Below are 19190 nucleotides of genomic sequence, written 5' to 3'. Positions count from 1 at the left end.
CCCAGCAATGATTGTCTTCTTGATCTAAATTCACTTTCAGTCTCTTAGCTAGTACCCCAGACAGCCAGCTAGTGAAGCTCTCCCTCTCCATCCTCAACCGTCTCCTCCTCCTGAAACCCCAGCAGGATCCGTCGAGCTCCAGGTCCTCTCCGACCCACCCCTCGCCCGAACAGTGCCCTCTAGAGGTTGCCCTGACCTCCCATTCTACCGGCTTGCCCCACCAGCCCCATTTGATTGCCGTGATTGCAGGGTATATCTACCATCGGCAGGACCCACGCCTCCCGACGCTTGCTGTACTGCTTCTCAGGAGATTGGCACAGGTTGGTGGTTCCAGAGAAAAAATAGAAAAGAAATGTCTTGGATTTTGTAATTGTATACACTAGTAGGGATAAAAACACAGTATATTGATCTAGTGAACTAGCCCAAGGTGCAGGGGTGGAAATGATGATGATGATGATTAGAATGAGAATAATGAGGATGGTCTTGATGATGATTATTGTAACAAAAAAAATGATGATGATGGTGTTGATGAAAATTGTAATGAAAATGATGATTATTATAGCAGAAATGAAATTGATATTATTGATGTTGGTGATGATGATGATTGTAATGAAAATGATTATGATGATGATGGTGGTGATAATGATGATAGTGATGATGTTGGTGGTGATTATGGTGATGAAAATGAAGTTTATAATGGCTATAATGATAACAATAATATTGATGGTAATGGCAATGAAAATGAAAATTTCAAGTTGTGAGGTAAGTCTTACGTAAAAGAACTTACGAACAGCTTCATGAAATGGCCACTAGAACATCTTATGGTAAACCTGATTGTATGAAACATACATGAATATATCCAGTGATTAATTTTGGTTATCCTTTTCCATTATAGGTTGCGCCCATGTCATTGTTTGGTTGCCTTGGTAACCAAGCTCCAGCTTTCCGAGATGCTTTTCTGTTCAGGCTTCAGACTCATTCAGAGGTTAGCTAGTTATTTCATTGTCAAGAATATTGGATTGTGATATTGTAAATTATTATGGGCAATAGTTGGAATTAATGCTCTAGTTGTTATTTGACTTTTTAGAGTACAGAGCGTTGCCACTAGCAGACATGTAGGAGGACAAACAATTAAAACCTGTGCATCAAACCATGGTAAATCATTGTTTTATGATCTAATGCGCAGGTTTATTAATTCTCATTGTCCTCTGCGGTGACATCTTGTGGGAACCTTCTATTGTCCAGCCAGGAAATCTGAAATGATATAAGATGATTGGTGGAATATACTATGCTTTACATTAGTTCTATTGCTATGAAACCTTGGATTACATTTTGTGTGATTGATTACACCTGCTTATTTGTAAATGCTTAAGAGTGGCAATATGACATGTGTGCTTACTCTTCACAGTCTGAAATTATTCACCCAGTGAATGCCTAATAGTGGCATCTAACACGAAAGCTTACACTTCAGAGTCTTTTCTCTGGCTGAATATTCTTGATTAGCATTTATCATAAATGCTAGTTGTGCAAACAATCTAAAAATAAGTTTGATCAGAATCCAATAAAATGGCCACCAAGTGTTTTATGCAATTAAAAAATATGTGCCAAATTATTCAGGTAAAAAATGTTTAATTGCCGAGAAATGTGTAAATTAAGCATGACATTCCATGGGTTGGTTTTTTTTCCAAGCAATGAAAATACACTGTCCCACATTTGTTTCTCTCTGTATGTTATCTTCCATATGATCTTTTCCAGATTAGATTTCATTACAGAGTTAGGTCTATATTCATGAACCAGATCAAGCTCTAAGTGATATGATGGCATTAATTGAGATTTTCTCATGAAATGAATATGTTCTGCAAACATGTATGTACTAAGATTTCATCCTTGTGTTTTTCTTTGGTTGGATATTTGACAGGTTTGGTGTTCTTGAGCTTCTAGCTCTAGCAGTATCTGCAGAGCCCATGAAATGACTATTTTCTAATAATATATTATATGACAATGACAATAGTAATAATAGCTGGATTTATAAAGCGCTTTTTGCCTGAGGATACAAAGTGCTGCTATTATTACCCCGATGTTAGTTGGGTGATATGTACTAAGATTTATGTAATTAGATTTCACCTTTGGGGTTTTTGTTGGTAGGATATTCGACTGAGAGTTGGTATTCTAGAGCTTCTAGCTGTGTCTGCAGAGACTCAGCCAGGGTTCAGTGAACTCTTCCTCAATCTTCAACCCAAGAAAGATGATCCTAAAGGAAAGAAGAAGAAAGAGAAAGGAGACGAGAAACAGAGCCCAAAGAATGAACAGGTGAGAAATACCAAATTAATCAAGGTAAAGTGGTATAGTGTAACATAATGTAGGTTTGATAAAAATGATGATAATGTGAAGGTGATGTTGATGATGGTGAAAACAGTATCAGTGAAGAAGCTGATGAAGAAAAAGAGTGAGTAGGAGAAGAATAAGAAGAAGAAATAGCGAGGTTAACAGGGCAGCATCTCATGAAAGGATTCGTGGGATTTTCTTTCCAACAAATCTGTTATACCCAACAGTTACCATAGTTACAGTCAGACATATGTGCTTCCAAGTCTCTCAAAATCATGGAAAGTAGTCAAATTTAACAGTTTATGAGTTTAACAGTTTAGTTATGTTTAGGAAATACTCTTTTGGACATGCTGCGTGGACTCTGTTACCACTCTACATGACGTAGATGCCTTTGTCTTGGAACTTTACCATTCCCACCCTTGACCTCTCCGTCTTTTCATCGCCATCGTAATTTAATCTTGAGTTGAAAATGTTAATCTTGCAGGGCATTTTTGTTTCCTTTATACACTGTTTGTTTTTTCTTTGCAGGAACTTGAAATTGGGAAGATAAGTTGTCTACATGCTGTGCTTGACATCTTAGAAGAAGACAAACAGGTAGGAATTATATGACTTCATTTTGAACCCCTTAAATTTTTAGTTAAGAGTTGTAAGATGGACTAGTTATTATACTTCTATCATTATCACGTGTGATTATAATGTGCAAACTTGGATATGAAAGACAAGATTCAAGATAATCTATCAAGTGATACCCTGCCAGAATCTCTGCAAATAAAATCTGAACAAAAGAAACAAAATGAAGCAAGTGTGCAAATTGAAAAATAGACTCTTCAATTGGAAAAAGTGGGTGATTTTAAGTTCAGTATTAACATTTTAGTATTGGTTTTAGGCAAATTGTAAATCAGCACAACACCGAATGCGAAATCTCGCACCATTGCACGAATAAGAAAATTTGTGTTGTACAACGCCTCGGAATCTAGCGAAAATATGAACAAACCTGCAGTTTTTCCCTGCAGTAATCTATGAAAAGGGAGCAAACATTATGAAAGCAAAATCCCGCAAGCGCACATGACCTTGGGCAGCATTGCGCATTTAGCCAGCAGGCTTATACGCGTATTGCACCTTCATTTTACTGAGCGCAATGAATTAAATTGTGACGTCACCTCCATAAGCCGTGCAACTGTACATTTTGGACGGTACGTCGTGTGTGCAATGGTACGAATGTTCGACATTCAGCCTCCCATTTGCTCGCGTACAACAAGCTAAGGAGGCGTTGTACAAAACAACCATTATTATTCTTGTTTTCTTTCAGGGCACCACCCATTCTCCTCCTGATCTTCACTGTGCTGCTCTAGGATTCCTTCAAGCTCTTTGGCAAGATAGAAGAGAGACAGCACTTACCATCCTAAGGAAAAGGTACATACAAGACTCTCATCAGATGTTGTTTGAAGGTTTGCATGGTGGCATGTACAATCTCTGATGTGGTTTACGGTACACCATGTGGAGTGTTATAGAAGCAGTGGATAGAAGAAGAGAATAATAATAATACATTGTATTTATATAGCGCTTAATACGTGATATTTCTAAGCGCTTTACAAAACAATTAAGTAACATACATCAATAACATTGGACAGTTAACATACAAGAAAGGAAATGTACAGTGTAAAGTATTTTCATATGACAAATTACAAATTAGCTAAGAAAACTGCCTACTCAAGTTGGGAAGTACATGAACAAATAATGAAAATAATAAAAACTATGACGTTTATTAATTAATTAAATAGTTCGAATAAAATCAGTTTAAACAAAATGAATAATCAGAAATACTATGACATATGCATTATGTTCGAACAATAAAACAGGCAATAGCTAAACATAAACAAACAAAAAATCAAGGAATAATCGTTTGATATTGACAAGATTAACTTAAAACTTAAAGGAAGAATTGTAGAGGTAAGTTTTGAGAGAAGCTTTGAATGATTCGAATGACGGGGCATCTCTCAATTCTATGGGAAGGTCATTCCAAAGCTTTGGAGCAACAACACTAAATGCTCGGTTCCCATACCTTGTCCGAGCTCTGGGTCCTTGGGCCAGTTGCAGATGAAGATGTGTAGAAGATCGGAGTCGAATGGAGGTTGTCGGGATCCTGGTTGAGAGAAGGTCGGTAATATAAGAAGGGGCTTGACCATGTTGGGTTTTGTAAGTTAGAATCAAGATTTTGAAGATGATACGTGCAGAGACAGGAAGCCAGTGAAGAGAATGGAAGATAGGGGTGATGTTGTCGTGCTTTCTGGAACGAGTTACAAGCCGAGCAGCCATGTTCTGGATACGTTGGAGAGGTTGGATAAGAGAGTCTGGTAAGCCGCAAAATAAGAGAAGAAATGGATAGGCGAGAAAGTGGAAATTGGAGAGTAGAGTAATCTTTCTTAAATGTAGTCCTGAGAAAGACTGTAAACCAGAAGAGATTGATGAGTTGAAAACAGCTTGAGTAGTAGGATGGATGAGGAGATGCTGGCTTGAGTCGGAGAGAGAGACTCAACGTTTTGGGCAGGTTGACTGTCTATCTTCAGGAGACTCTCATCCTATTCCTTGTTTTGCGCATGGTCTTTTACAGGAGTTGTCTTGTAAATCTAAATCTGCCTATTTCTCTTTTATGATTATCCAAATAAATTTTAATCATGAAATGCCATAATCTGTCTTTAAGATAGTGCATGCATGTTATGGCACCTTCTACCCTGTCGAATTATGATGCAAAACAAATGGAGCTTAGTTTTATAAGTTGATTGCTTTTTTTAATGGTAAGCAAAGCAAGTGTGTGCCCCTCCTCCAAAAATTTGTTAAGATTTTTTTTTCTTCAATATTCTGTAATATATTTGGCATGTGCACATGTAGAATGAATCGGTTACCCAAAGAAATTTGATGACTTTTTTAATCTTCAGAAATACAATATTGTATAAATGAATACAGTTTTGTTAGGTCATCTGGCTAATTTATGCATATTTTTCATATCTCACAAAAAAAAATGCTTCTTATTTATTTGTTGACCAATTTTATTTTTTTTGGTTCCATCTGAGAGCTACATGAGGTTCACCAAGGTTCTACACAGAATTTAGAAATTTTGAGTAGAAAATTATTCATGCTAATTTATACAAAATTTATTCATAAATCACAAGAATTGCTTCTTCTCTGTCATTTTTTCATCAATTGCAATTCTGTTTCCTCAATTTATGTCACCAATATAATTCATTTCAGTGTCAACTGGGCTGAGATTGAAAATTGTGTTAAATTTCATTGCAAGATGCCATATGAGCTCCACATCATTGATGTGCTACTTAAATTACCCCTGCCCATGGTATGTCAGTGTTTTTATTAGAGCGGTTGATTTGAATAAAGCGCACTTTTTTTTAATACCAAGCAACTTATGGTTTGACATCTACTAATGTTATCTGCGATGACTCATGTTCAGGAATTTGTGAACCTTTTTATATACATTGCACTTTTTATTCTCTATATCAGGCCTAAGTTTTGGAATGATGTTACAGCACCCCTATTCAAGGATCCACCTGCTCCTAAGCCAGACTCACAGGTAATGATTATCATTATCATCATAGTCATCATCATCGTCATCATTGTTGTCATTATCATCATCATCACTATCATCATCGTCACCATCATTATCATCATCGTCACCATCATTATCATCATTGTCAGCATCATCATCATCATCATCGTTATCATCGTTTTCATCATCATCATTATCATCATCATGCAGTTTACGTATCATTTAACATAAAAATTTGTGATACATGGAACTTATCCCATTTTTTCTTTTTTAGGCAACCAGTTCTGTGATCAAGATTCGTGCTCATGCATTGAGGATACTATCTTTAGAATGTTTCCATGCTGGACAGTAAGTAATAATAATAAAAATGATAACCTTGGGAGTATTCTAACACTGAACATTCAAGACACTCTAATTGCTAAGCCACTGATATGGACGTTCACTTCCTCCCGGTTCCCCCTTTAAAACCTGGGCAGATATTTTCCAAATATGAATGGACCTTACCATATGATAGGATTTGAACTGTCAACCCTCAGATTACAAGGCACGAGTTAGAAACATTACACTTATGCAATAAGCGGGTAAAGAGGTTAAAAGTGGTGCGTAAATGTACTTGAAGGTGTTAGATTTCAATTAACATAATAGACACATACATGGCATTTTTAGATTTCTCTTTACAATAGAATAATGTTCTGATAGCACTTTGTATCATTGCTGACATTTAATCATGAATGTCACTACTTGTTTTTGTTCATGGTAATTTTTCTTGTCCAAAGTATAACTTTCCCTTATTTTTCCACAGCTCTGGTATACCTAAAGAGTTGGAAGCTGTTCTGAAGAAGCTGGATGAAAAGAACAGATTCCAGTTTTGGTCGAAGGTAAGGTTCGAAATATAAATACCACCCAACTACGTAACTATGAGACAGACCATCTGCAGAATCATAATCACTTTGCAATATGTCATATTGGTAATAATGATTACGTAGCAAGAATGAATAATGATTACGTAGCTTGATTTATAAACATGGTTTATATACATGTACATGTAATACATTTTCCTGAGGATACAATGCGCAACTATCATTACTCCAGCTTTAGCTTGAGCTACTGCTTCCAGCAGTTCTTGGCGTCTTGCAAATACCCATTCACCTCACCTGTGTTGAGTGTAACACAATGTTAGTTAATTTCTTGCTGTTTGAAAAGAAGCCATGAACTTTAAATCATCTGTTGGAAAGGTAATACCAGGATGCACTTGTATTAACATATATGTACATGTAGGATTTGGTATTGTTTTCCTTGTTTTGTTAGGAATGTTTGATTTAGTTTTGTAAATGGAAGCTGGGGGAGTACATGTACATCATATAAACTATGTAAGCAGGTGCACACCAAGTGGAGGGGGAGGGCCTTTTTTAGGACCCTCTCTTCCCTTTTTTTAATGTCCAAAATTTGTAAGGGAAAACACACCTCTTTGGTGATGATAAATTTATTAAATTTCTTAATGTTTGCTTGTCTATATTTTGGGGAAAATGTTTGCTCCTCCCTTTATGCAGTCAAACTAGGATCTGCCCCTTTATGTTTGTCAACAAATGAAGTTAATTTGTGACAACTACCGGGTAGTCAATACCTCTCACTCTTTATTTCACCCTTTTCAGTACATTGGTGAGGTACTACAAGCCTATGCTCCTACAAACGTGGATGTTGAAGAGTACACATTGAGGGAACACGAGGGACTGGTCCTGCTACAAGCCTGGAGGACAGTTCTTGTAGTAGCTGCCTCTTCTAACGTAAGTCAATAGAGAATTGCAGTGATACTGATGGAGATAAGTGTATTCTTGACATGGTGATGAAAGTGGTAGTGTTGTTTTAATTGATGGTTCTATGAAAAAATACAAAATGAGGGATTGATTGTGCTACAAGCATGGAATCCTCATAGTAACTGCTTCATCTAGCATGAGTCAAATGTTAAAGATGTCGGTGGGCATTATAGTATATATCAAGGTAGTGATGGGGGTGGAAGTGGGGGTGTAAGATGTTGGTATTAAGTCAGTGAGTTCGAAACAGAGTGCTTGATATTTATGGAATTTGCTGTAGCACAGCGCTGTAGGGAACCGCCCGTTCGGAGTGTCAGCAGTAGGACCTAGTATTCTATGTAGACGTAGATCACTTTGAAGGTTGTAGAGAAAATTGATGAAAATTGAATTTGTACTAAATTGGAATAGAATGGTTGATAAATAGTGAAAAAAAATTATATAGAAGAAGATTTTAAAAAATATGAATTTTCATGGAAATGTACTCATTTTTTAAATGCAGGATTCCACTTTGCTCCTCCCAAGTTTGGCAGCTCTGCATAATTCAGCATAACACATGTATTTCGTGTCTTTTTAATTATTTCAGTATCCAGCTTTATCTATCAATGAACCTGCCACAAGGTCTACCATCCTGAATGACTTGGTCACCGCCATCCATAAACAAGCTCAGAATCTAGACTCCATCTTCAATGCCAAGGCTCTTGCTCTACTCTCATCAGTCTACCTCACCCTGGTTACAAAATGGACAAGGTAAATAACAGGGAGGAGGAGAACGATGGTGATGACGATGGTGATGATGATGGTGATGATGATGATGATGATGATGATGGTGATGATGATGGTGATGATGATGATGATGATGATGGTGATGATGATGATGATGATGGTGATGATGATGATGATGATGATGATGGTGATGATGATGATGATGGTGATGATGATGGTGATGATGATGATGATGATGGTGATGACGATGGTGATGATGATGATGATGATGATGACGATAGTGATGATTATGATGGTGATGATGATGATGGTGATGATGATGGTGGTGATGATGATGGTGATGACAATGGTGATGATGATGGTGATGATGATGATGGTGATGACAATGGTGATGATGATGGTGATGACGATGGTGATGACGATGGTGATGATGATGATGATGATGATGTTGATGATGATGATGGTGATGATGATGATGATGGTTATGATGATGATGATGATGGTGATGATGACATGAGTGGTGGTGATATTGATGTTGGTAGTGATGTTGGCAATGTTGATGATGATGATGATAAAGATTATAATGGTCAAGGTGCTGACAATGATGAGGATGTGGATGGCAATAATGATAAAAATATTATGATTGTGATGAAATATCAAATATGTCGCCCGCAACAGAATCATATTGGCCCGAGTCTTTGGACGAGGGCAATATGGTTCTTTTAAGTGCAACATATTTGATGTTTCCAGAAAGAAGAGCCAGTCAATATTATCATTATTACCTTGGGCTGTACAATGTGTAATTCAAGCTATTATTTGGAACAATTTATAAGCCTGTTTGCTTAAATCACTACTAATCTCATTGGAGGGCAACATGGCAAATGTTTACCTCGTTGGTCTCGGATTGAAAGTAGCGAGCTAAATATGACTTTTATTTATTTGCTAAAATGCCCTGTATATGTAATAATGTCATATATTCACTATCAAGATTTAAAGCTACATGTATACTTCTTGAATAACGTGTGTGTTACTGGTCATTGTACAAAGTTTTTGGAGTGAATTGCGAATTAGCAGTCAATTTACAATGAACCATTGGCATTAGATCATTTGCAAAGAACTTGGTAATGGAGATTATTACTTATGACAGAACACTATCACACCAAGTACATCTCAAACCCTGACCACCCAGTCATTAATGCTAATATCTTATTGATATTTTCCCTCTTCAGCAACCTTAGTGGCCAATGGTCCAAGGTGAAACTACTGGTAGATACACTGGAGGCTATTCTAGATGCGGAAGACACGCCCCTCTTGCGTCGTTGTCAAGCAGCCATGATGGGTGCCCTCACCAATGTCTTGAGGCACAGACGCTTGGGACAAACCAAGGATAAACAGGGTAAATGATGTGATGGTGATGGTGGGGATAATGATGATTGTGACTATGATGATGATGAAATAATGACAGTGATAATGAAGATGATGATGCTGTTGCTGCTGCTGCTGCTGATGATGGTGGTGATGATGATGAAGATGTTGATAATGCAGGTGATTGGGATGATGACGATGATGATGTGATGATAGTATTGATGATGATGATGATGGTGATTGGAATGATGATGATGAAGAAGACAACGACTAAAACGATAAAGATGATGATGATGAAGATGTTGCTGCTGATGATGATAGTGATATTAATGATGATGGTTATAATGATTGCGATGATCAGGACGATGATGATAATTATGATAATAGATTATTGTATACCCCGAACAGAGTTCGGAGGATACTATGGATTTGGCCTTGTCGCGCCGCCACGTCCGCTGCATTTCTTCTCCGATCATCTTCAAATTTGGCATGAAGGTTGAGTATGGTATAGCAAAGAAGCCTATCAATTTTGGTGTGGGCGGAGGTCACACGGTAAGGTCAAAGGTCAATTTCAGGTCAACATTAAAGTTTACATGCAAGACTCTCTTATGACACATAACTCCGCAACCGTAAGTCACTTTTCAACCAAACCTGGATGGTAGATGTTCTTGGGGCACCTACATGTTATGTTGCAGTCAGAGGTCACATGGTAAGGTCAAAGGTCATTTTCATGTCAACGTTGAAGTTAACATGCAAGACTCTCTTTCTCTGCAACCATAAGTCACTTTTTCGACCACACTTGGATGATAGATGGACTTGGGGAACCTTCATGCTAGGGTCATTGTCGCCATGATAATTGTATTTTTTGGTTGAATTTCTGTGTGAGCTCTATATATTGCAATGACGGATGACGCAGTGGGTTCGGGGATACACATGCTCCGCTGCGCGACCCGCCGAGCATCTCTAGTTTAGTCATTTCATTTATTTATTTCCATTTCTGGTAAAAAAAAAACCATTCAAATACAATCAAATATTTACAAAATAAAAACATGAATATCAATACCAAGAATATGGGGAGCCAGCAGAGGCCATTGGCCTTTCAAAGGCTGGGCTCCAAAGTTCAAAGGCTGGGCTCCAAAGTCATGAAACAAAACTGAATTGTCCCTCAAATTGGACCTATCGTGCCAATCTTTTTAATCATTGTCCATACTACAGGTCTTGAGATGTCACTGGTGGAGAGACTTCTTCCTCCAATCTGTGTTGCATTACAGCACAGCAAGTCATATCATCATCCTGCCAAGTCTACTACACAACCTCCCACCCAGGAAGTTGCCCTTGACATAACAATGGAAGACCTTGACAGGACTGGGGCAGCAGAGGAACTCCGAATTCATGGTGACAAGGTTGCCAAGACTACCAGTACTCCTGTATGTATTATGCATTCTATCTATCTATCTATCTGTCTGTCTGTCTGTCTGTCTGTCTGTCTGTCTATCTATCTATCCATTCATCCATCCATCTATCCTTCTATCTATTTTTTTTTGTTTGGTCCATCGGTCTGTCCATCCATCTAACAAATTATTTATATGTGTCCATCCATTCGTCCGAGAAGGGGAGGGAGTAAGAAATATAACTTATTTTCAAGAATAGAAATCTTGGTCTTTTCTAAAGATGCCAGTAATCACTGTTTTATATCAATTCAAATCCACCTTCTGTTGTAACTAATTGTGAAACATACAATTGGTTGTTGCATCATATTGTACACTGTATGGGAATTGTGTTTAAAAGATAAACAATCTAATAATTCCTCTCAATCTTTCCAGATAGAATACATTAAAATAATTATCATCATCATCATTCTTTATTTCAATGAGCATTTTCCTTGTCATGAAGGGTTACTGACCTTCGCATCATGATGACACTACCCTCTTTTCAATTCATTCTGTTCTGAGTATCCTCATTCAGACCAACCCAACTGATTTCTTTTTTTACCTCTTACTTATATCTTTCCATGTAATATTCGTCAATATGTGAATGCTAATTCATGTACACAGTAAGAAGCTCTACACTTCTGTTGGTCGATTGAAAATCATCTAACATTATTTCTACTTTTTCCTCAGCCGATACAACTTCCGGTCATTGGTGCTTATCTCTTAGATGAGGTTCTCTTGAATCAGGCTGATCAAGCGGAGAAGTGGATGCCTTTAGTGAGGGAACATAGCGTGGTTTCATTACTTCTTAGTACCCTTCAAGCATGCTTACAGGTGAGAAAGGCTATACATCTTGCTTAGCTAGAAATGGAAAGGGTTTTATGTAGATCTTTTATGTAATAGATAATTCATTTGTTAAGCGCATAGAGATTACCAATATTATGCGCTATATAAGTACAATATTATTATTATTATTATTATTACAAGTTTGTTAATGATGATGGTCTTGGTAGTGATGGGGTGGTGATAATGTTGATGGGGATATGATGATGGAGAGGATGATGTGGTTGATGGTGATGATAATGATGGTGATGGTGATGGTTATGATGTTGGTGATGGTGATCATGATGGTAATGTTGTTGATGTTTGCCAATGTGTCAACAGTGCTACCATTATTTCATCATGTTCGGTAGTGGAAGGACATGATTTAAAACATTTATTATCAATATTATGATTGTACAATGGTGGAGATGAGATTGTTTCCCTCTGTTTTCGCACCACTCTTTTTTCAGGCAAGAAAGGGCTTACGTTATGTTGAGGCTGTTATGGTACTTCTCAAAGATCTAGCTGCCATTCCACTTGTAAGTGCTACTCTTCAATCCTGTTTTATCATAAAAATAACTTGGTTTCTTATTTGCAATTATTACAAAATTATTTTTAAAAATTCATATACATTTTGAACTAATTATTTCATTTGGTATTCATTTTGGTGCACTATTTTTTTTATGCCTTTCATGACTTGTAAGCTCTTTGTAATTCTGTTATGCTGCAATGATGTTTTTTATCAACAAATGATCTGTCTGTCCATCCATCCACCCGTCCGTCCATCCACCCACCCACCCATCCTCCCACCCATCCATCAAAAAGAAACCTAACTGCCTATCCATCTATTGTCCTAATAGGTTGCCGAAGCAGTACGTATGACAGGTTACATCCAACATACCTGCCTCTCGTTAGTATGGCTCCATGAAAACATCAATGAACAAGATTATACATGGACCAAGAAGAAAAAGGTAGGATGAACCTTACAGATTTGTTTTCCTCTTCAGGATTAGTAGCTTGACATTAATTTCAGAGGAAATCTACCCAAACAAAGAGTTTATTTGATTAAAAGGAGACTAATACCCCTTTCATAAACCGTAAAGGCGTAAATATTCATATCTGAATGACATGCGCCTCAAAACCCAAGCTAACAACAACAACAAACAACCCAATTATGCGGCTAATAGCAGCATAATTTGGTCGTGAAATCGGGGGAGGACCAGAGTTATCCGCAATATTTTGATGCTGCAATTAACCGCATAATAGCGGCATCGGGACCAGATTTGACTTCATGAACGCATTTCCAAATAATGCGGATAATTGCCATGGTGCGGTCACAAGGTCACCCTTTTCCAACACAACCGCATCGGAGGGGGCGTGTGCAGTTGTCATGACGATTATCCGCCTTTTTCAGGACGGGCGCTCGTAAAAATAGTGCAGATTATTTTCGGAGTTTGTGAATGCAATTTTTATTGAATTATCCGCATTAATTTTAGGCGGCTAATTAGAGGTTGGGTTTATGAAAGGGGTATAAGAGGGTGTTGCAAGAAAATATTTGCAATCCATCGCAAATATTCTGTTGCAGTTTTACAACTGATAGATCAATGTTAGCTGTAGCAAATCGGATTAAACTTCTTGTTTCAAGGAGCAGATTAGCAATCAATCACTAATTTGCAGTTAATTACAAGACATGTGATTGATTTAGGGACCAAAAATAGACTTGCAGTTGATCGCAAGATTCTTGCAACACCCCATAAGAGAGAGAGAAAAAATGTCATAACTTTCTTATTGTACATCTGATTTTGATGAAAATTCGGCTTGCAGATATGTCATGTATGCCATATGTCTGGCCTTCTTTTTTTAATAGGGTGAGAAAGCGGATGGCACATCATGGCTGACCGTCTATGTAGAGTCAATCACAGTGACCGCTACCCTGCTGTCCACTCTCAATCATGCCTTCTTGACCGATGCACTGGACTTCTTTGGGGTACATCGTGAAAGAATGATGAAGGTAAGTTTTGAGACAGTCTGCGGAGAGCCACATATTACGGTCTCTTGCTATTTATCTAAACCTCTTTACAAAATGATTCATAGTAGATTGAATAGTGGATTCCAATACTAAAACCTTTACACAAAAATATATATTTTTTTATATTTGTTAGTATGGTACCGTTCCTTTTAGAATTTTCCTTTCTTTGTGTTCTCATTGAATGTGAAATAAAAAATGTTTCAAAAATTGCAATCTTTTCTTTCTGTCTTCCATATGAATTTATTGAGTCATTTGAGATAAGTGTTATAGGGTTGTAACAATGAAAATAAGGGATTTTCCCCTCTCATGTTTAAAACTGAACTGAATGCTATAGAAATAGCAAATATGAATTAGTGTGATGGTGTGAGATTGTGCACAAGTTGAAAAAAAGATGCTCTATTCAATGAGGCGTTAATGCTTCGTTGAATAGACTGTCTCTTTCTTTCACCGAATGCGAAATGTTGCACCATTACACGAATAAGAACATTCACTATTTGTGTTGTATAATGCCTCGGAACAATAATCATTTTTTCCTACGTAAATCTATGAAAATAAGAAAGAAAATTTTGAAAGGAAAATCCTTTCAAACGCGTATCTGATCTGCAGCAACAATGCGCATTTCAGCCATTAAGCTCTTCGCATATTGCACATGCATTCACTTAGCGCAATACAATGTGTTGAATGATATTTTTATAGTGACGTCACTTTTTCCTGACCCGTGCAATGTTACATATGGATGGTTCATTTTGAATAGTACATGTGATACGATATGGATGTTTGACATTCAGCCTCTCATTTGCTCGCGTACAACAAGCTAGGTAGGAGTACAATGTTTCTCTCTTTATTTGAAGAACATGAATGTATGTGATTATGTTAACTTATATTTCTTTTCACAGTGTCTGGAGTCAGTATACCTCTTGCAAAGCCCCCTTCAGCTGGAGGAGGCACAAGCTACCACCTCCCTGGTATATCAGCTCGCCCACCACACCCATCAGTGGAGGTTCCACATGCCTGCCGAGCTGGCCCTTCTGCAGGAGACACTAGCTAGGCTCACACAGAGCTGTGTGGCACTCCTGATAAGACCAAGGCTACTCCAGCATATGCTTGAGGTATGCTTGAGGGTTGGATACATTGTGGTGATGAAGATGATGATTATGATGCTGATGATGTTTGTAATGATGATGATAAAGGTGGAAATGATGATGATGATATTGATGATGATAAACATGGTGGAGGTAATGATGATATTGATGATTGTTGTACTACAGGAGACACTAGCTAGGCTCACACAGGGCTGTGTGGCACTCCTGATTAGATCAAGGATACTCCAGCATATGCTTGAGGAATGCTTACGGGAATGGTTACATTGTGGTGATGATGATGGTGGTGATGAAGATGATGATGATGATGGTGATGATGATGATGATGGTGATGATGATGATGATGGTGGTGATGATGATGATGGTGATGATGATGAGGATGATGATGATAATTATGATGATGTTAGTGATGATGATGATGAGGATGGTGGTGATGATGATGTTGGTGTTGGTAATGATGATGATAAAGGTGTGGTGGTGACGATGATTGCCATACTACAGGAGACACTAGCTAGGCTAACACAGAGCTGTTTGGCACTCCTGATTAGAACAAGGCTACTCCAGCATATGCTTGAGGTATCAGGCATGAGATTTCTCCGCGGATCGGCGGATTTCCGCAGATTTTGAAATTCTAAAAAAAAAAAAAAAAAATGAAAAAGCAAAAAAAAAAATTTGTTTTTTCATTTTTTTTGTCCCTTTGAGGCTACCATATCCTGCCGGCAGTGCGTGCATTGTGAATGGTGCAGTGTGAGTACCGTACGTGTGCATGGCTATGCAGCTGGTAACCCAGGGAGCTCCCGCCCGCATAGCGGGCGGCAGCCCAGGGGTTTACCGTGTATTTGACCATACTCACGGGACTAGCATGATTTATGGTCTAAATATTTCTCCAAATGAAATGTGAAAATAGAAATTATGCACTTACCACGATTATATGGATGAAGGTCTAATGAGTGACAGTTTCCTGACATCTGGGCACAAACTGGAACCTCAAAAAAGTGAAAAGTTCTCTCCTACTCCAGTCTCGATTGGCCATTTTGTTACGATTCATAACAAAAATGGCCGATCGAGACGGGGGTAGAAGGAGAGAACTTTTCTTTGTTTTTTGAGGTTCCAGTCTGTGCCCAGATGTCAGGAAACTGCCACTCGTTAGACCTTCATCCATATAATCGAGGTAGATCTAAGTGCATAATTTCTATTTTCACAATTCATTTGGAGAAATATTTAAACCATAGATCACGCTAGTCCCATGAGTATGGTCAAATACACGGTAAGCCCCTGCACGGGCGGGAGCTCCCTAGGTTATGCAGCTGGCAGCTTTCTGCATGCACGTGTGTATACATTTGTTTACATTGAATGCAAGTGATGTGGACGTACAGCGTACTTGAGTTGGATTATCGTGGATTTTACAAGAATTTGTAGGGTGTGTGGTGTAATTTCTTCAACTACAAAATGAAGACTGTTGAGAAGAATGACCCTCGTGTTAGTGATATTGACAAGGATGTCTCCAACAAGTTCAAATGGCAGTGGTTGGACCATGAAGTTGAGCTTGCAAAGTCAGCTACGGTGACTATATTTATCTACAAAATAACCTCTTCAAAACAGTAAAATTTGATTGTAGAATGCATCAAAATGGGGTTTTGCATACCTTAAATTCCAAAATTTTCCCAACGTGGGAGGGGGAACCCCCCTTCCACACCCTCCCCCAGAGGGGCCGTGAAGTTCCTCTTTTTTTCAAATTTCTCTGTCTCATGCCTGGGTATGCTTGGGGGAATGGTTACATTGTGGTGATGAGGATGGTGGTCATGGTGGTAGTCATACTGATGATAGTGAGGATTTATGATGATGATTATTATGATAGTAGAGGTGGCAGTTCATGTATAATGAGGATAAGAAGATGGTGATGGTGGCACTGGTAATGATGATGATGATGACAATAATGATGATTATGATGATGCTGATGATAACAATGTTTGGTAATTTTGATTCTGTAGATTACAGACTAAGTGATGTTTATGTGTGGGAAAAGATAGTGTCATAATGAGAAAATTGCTGTTTTCATATGAGGCGGGAAGGAGAATATAAGTAGCATTTAAATTATGTTTATTGGTTATAAAAATTTAATCCACTTCTTAGTGATGGGCAGTACATGTTGCTGAGTAAACTCTGTATGTGTCTAGTTTTTGGTATTCTTTGAAGAACTTATAAAAATTTTGCCTTCAGCTATTTGTGGAGCGTTGTGGCCCAGTGGATTAGTCTTTGGACTTTGAAACAGAGGGTCGTGGGTTCGAATCCCAGCCATGGCGTAATTTCCTTCAGCAAGAAACTGATTCACAATGTGCTGCACTCAACCCAGGTGAGGTAAATGGGTACCGGTAGGAAGTAATTCCTTAAAAAGCTGTGTGCGCTATGAACGCCTAGCTTAGCCGGGTAATATAGGAGCGCCTTGAGCACCTAACAAGGTGGATATGTGCGCAATATAAATACCCTATATTATTATTATTATTATACATTATTTGGATGCGTTATGTAGTATTTTGCTACATTATTGAAGTAAAATGAATTTTTCTCCCACAGAAGAAGACAAATGCCAAAGATTCTAGTCAGAGTCATGCGGTATCCCAGATAATGCATACAATACCCAGGAGATTACTTCAACACCAGGTATCCACCGACCAATCAGATGCAAGCATTAGTGACGACGCCCAAGATGTGCAGTCAAGGTGAGTGCATTGGTGCTGTTCAGGCAAGTCATGGGATGGTCTTAGGGTTATGTAACTTTTCTGGTGTCTTATTTGAATTGCCTTACTTTTTTCCCCTCATTACATGGAACTGTCCCTCAATGCAACTTCAGTTTAATAAATCCATACAAGCCTTCAAGGAACTTGAGGTATGCTAATCCCATGTTTTATCAAATTCTGTATATACATATATATTTTTATGATTAATTGAAATGAACTTTATAAAATGTTTTTTTTTCAGTTCATCCTTACTTACTGTACAACAATCTCATAATACAAGGAGATCTATCATTTCAGTATGCTGGTCCATTCCTGTTGAGTAGGCTTTCACAAACTTATGCATCTGTAATATTCCCCTCAGTATAATGGCATAAAAATCTCATTAAAAACCTGGTTAATCAGACAATCTTTCTAGTAAATGTAACTTTTACTGCTCTTTATTATTATTATTATTATTCTATTTCCTTTCTGAACTGTGCCAAAGAGCATTTGATAATGGATACTGGTGCGTTACAAATCAATGTTCATATTTATTATTATTATTATTTTTCCATCTGCTACTGACTAGGGCTTAAATAGATTCATTTACAGCTACGATTGATTTTAAATACCTTTTTTTTGCTTCTTATTTTGTAAGTGAATTCTTTTTTTTCGTGTCTCTAAAAAGAGGTTCTTGATATTGTTTTTTTTTCTTTTAATATACCGTGTTGCTATTTTTAGAGTAAAAGCATTTTTCTTCAATTTTCTTTGGTAGACTTTTGGTGATCATGGGGAGGATATTGGCTTCATTCCGTCTCTTTAGTCCAGATCTTCTTGAATCACTGCTGAACCAGGTAGGTACAAAATAAGTTCTATTTGGTCTCATTCTAAGTGGTCTAATCCTGCTTAGGTCTATTCTCTTATCTCACTTCATCTAATGCCAATCTTGTAAGCAAATGATTCAATAGACAAAACAGGGACAACCACAAATGACAGTTACACCAAGCATGATATCATATCTCATAAAGTTGCCAGGAAGAACAGAGCATTTTATCAATGGCTCAATGGCTCTGAATAGAGTGATCCGTCCTTATCATTTTAAGTGTTTATATATTCAATCTTGATATTTTGTACAATGTATTTTGTTGTGATGTTGTTTGGTAAATAAAACCCAACCAAACCAAATTTAAAAGAGGAGTTTCTCAGCTTTAAAGTGCTGATAAAGGACGATCCCAACCTTTCCAAAGAGAAGAAATTTCACTACCAAACGCCTGGCTCACACCTTTGTGTTTTGGGCTGCGTATCGCTG

At 37.7% G+C, this 19190-nt stretch overlaps 1 protein-coding gene across 2 annotated transcripts in view; it reads left to right on the top strand.

Annotated features, from left to right (window-relative positions):
- LOC121428550 (nucleoporin NUP188-like) overlaps positions 1-19190 on the top strand; it is a 47555-nt gene that overhangs the window by 23402 nt on the left and 4963 nt on the right. Inside the window, exons 27-45 of one of the 2 annotated variants that reach the window (XM_041625248.1) lie at positions 41-320; positions 896-985; positions 2146-2310; positions 2854-2919; positions 3635-3738; positions 5839-5908; positions 6159-6232; positions 6687-6762; positions 7537-7668; positions 8279-8442; positions 9648-9814; positions 10999-11210; positions 11904-12047; positions 12506-12574; positions 12896-13006; positions 13903-14046; positions 14961-15173; positions 17742-17884; positions 18657-18735. In XM_041625248.1, coding sequence (XP_041481182.1) covers positions 41-320; positions 896-985; positions 2146-2310; positions 2854-2919; positions 3635-3738; positions 5839-5908; positions 6159-6232; positions 6687-6762; positions 7537-7668; positions 8279-8442; positions 9648-9814; positions 10999-11210; positions 11904-12047; positions 12506-12574; positions 12896-13006; positions 13903-14046; positions 14961-15173; positions 17742-17884; positions 18657-18735 — 2503 coding nt within the window. Of the gene's footprint in view, positions 1-40; positions 321-895; positions 986-2145; positions 2311-2853; positions 2920-3634; positions 3739-5838; positions 5909-6158; positions 6233-6686; positions 6763-7536; positions 7669-8278; positions 8443-9647; positions 9815-10998; positions 11211-11903; positions 12048-12505; positions 12575-12895; positions 13007-13902; positions 14047-14960; positions 15174-17738; positions 17885-18656; positions 18736-19190 lie in introns of both variants that reach the window. The other variant, XM_041625247.1, reaches the window with a different exon arrangement.

This window comes from Lytechinus variegatus, chromosome 15 (assembly GCF_018143015.1).
Source record: "Lytechinus variegatus isolate NC3 chromosome 15, Lvar_3.0, whole genome shotgun sequence".
Taxonomy (NCBI): Eukaryota; Metazoa; Echinodermata; class Echinoidea; order Temnopleuroida; family Toxopneustidae; genus Lytechinus; species Lytechinus variegatus.
The sequence above is the reverse complement of the archived record's forward strand: the minus strand, read 5'-3'. Positions and strand labels throughout refer to the sequence as shown.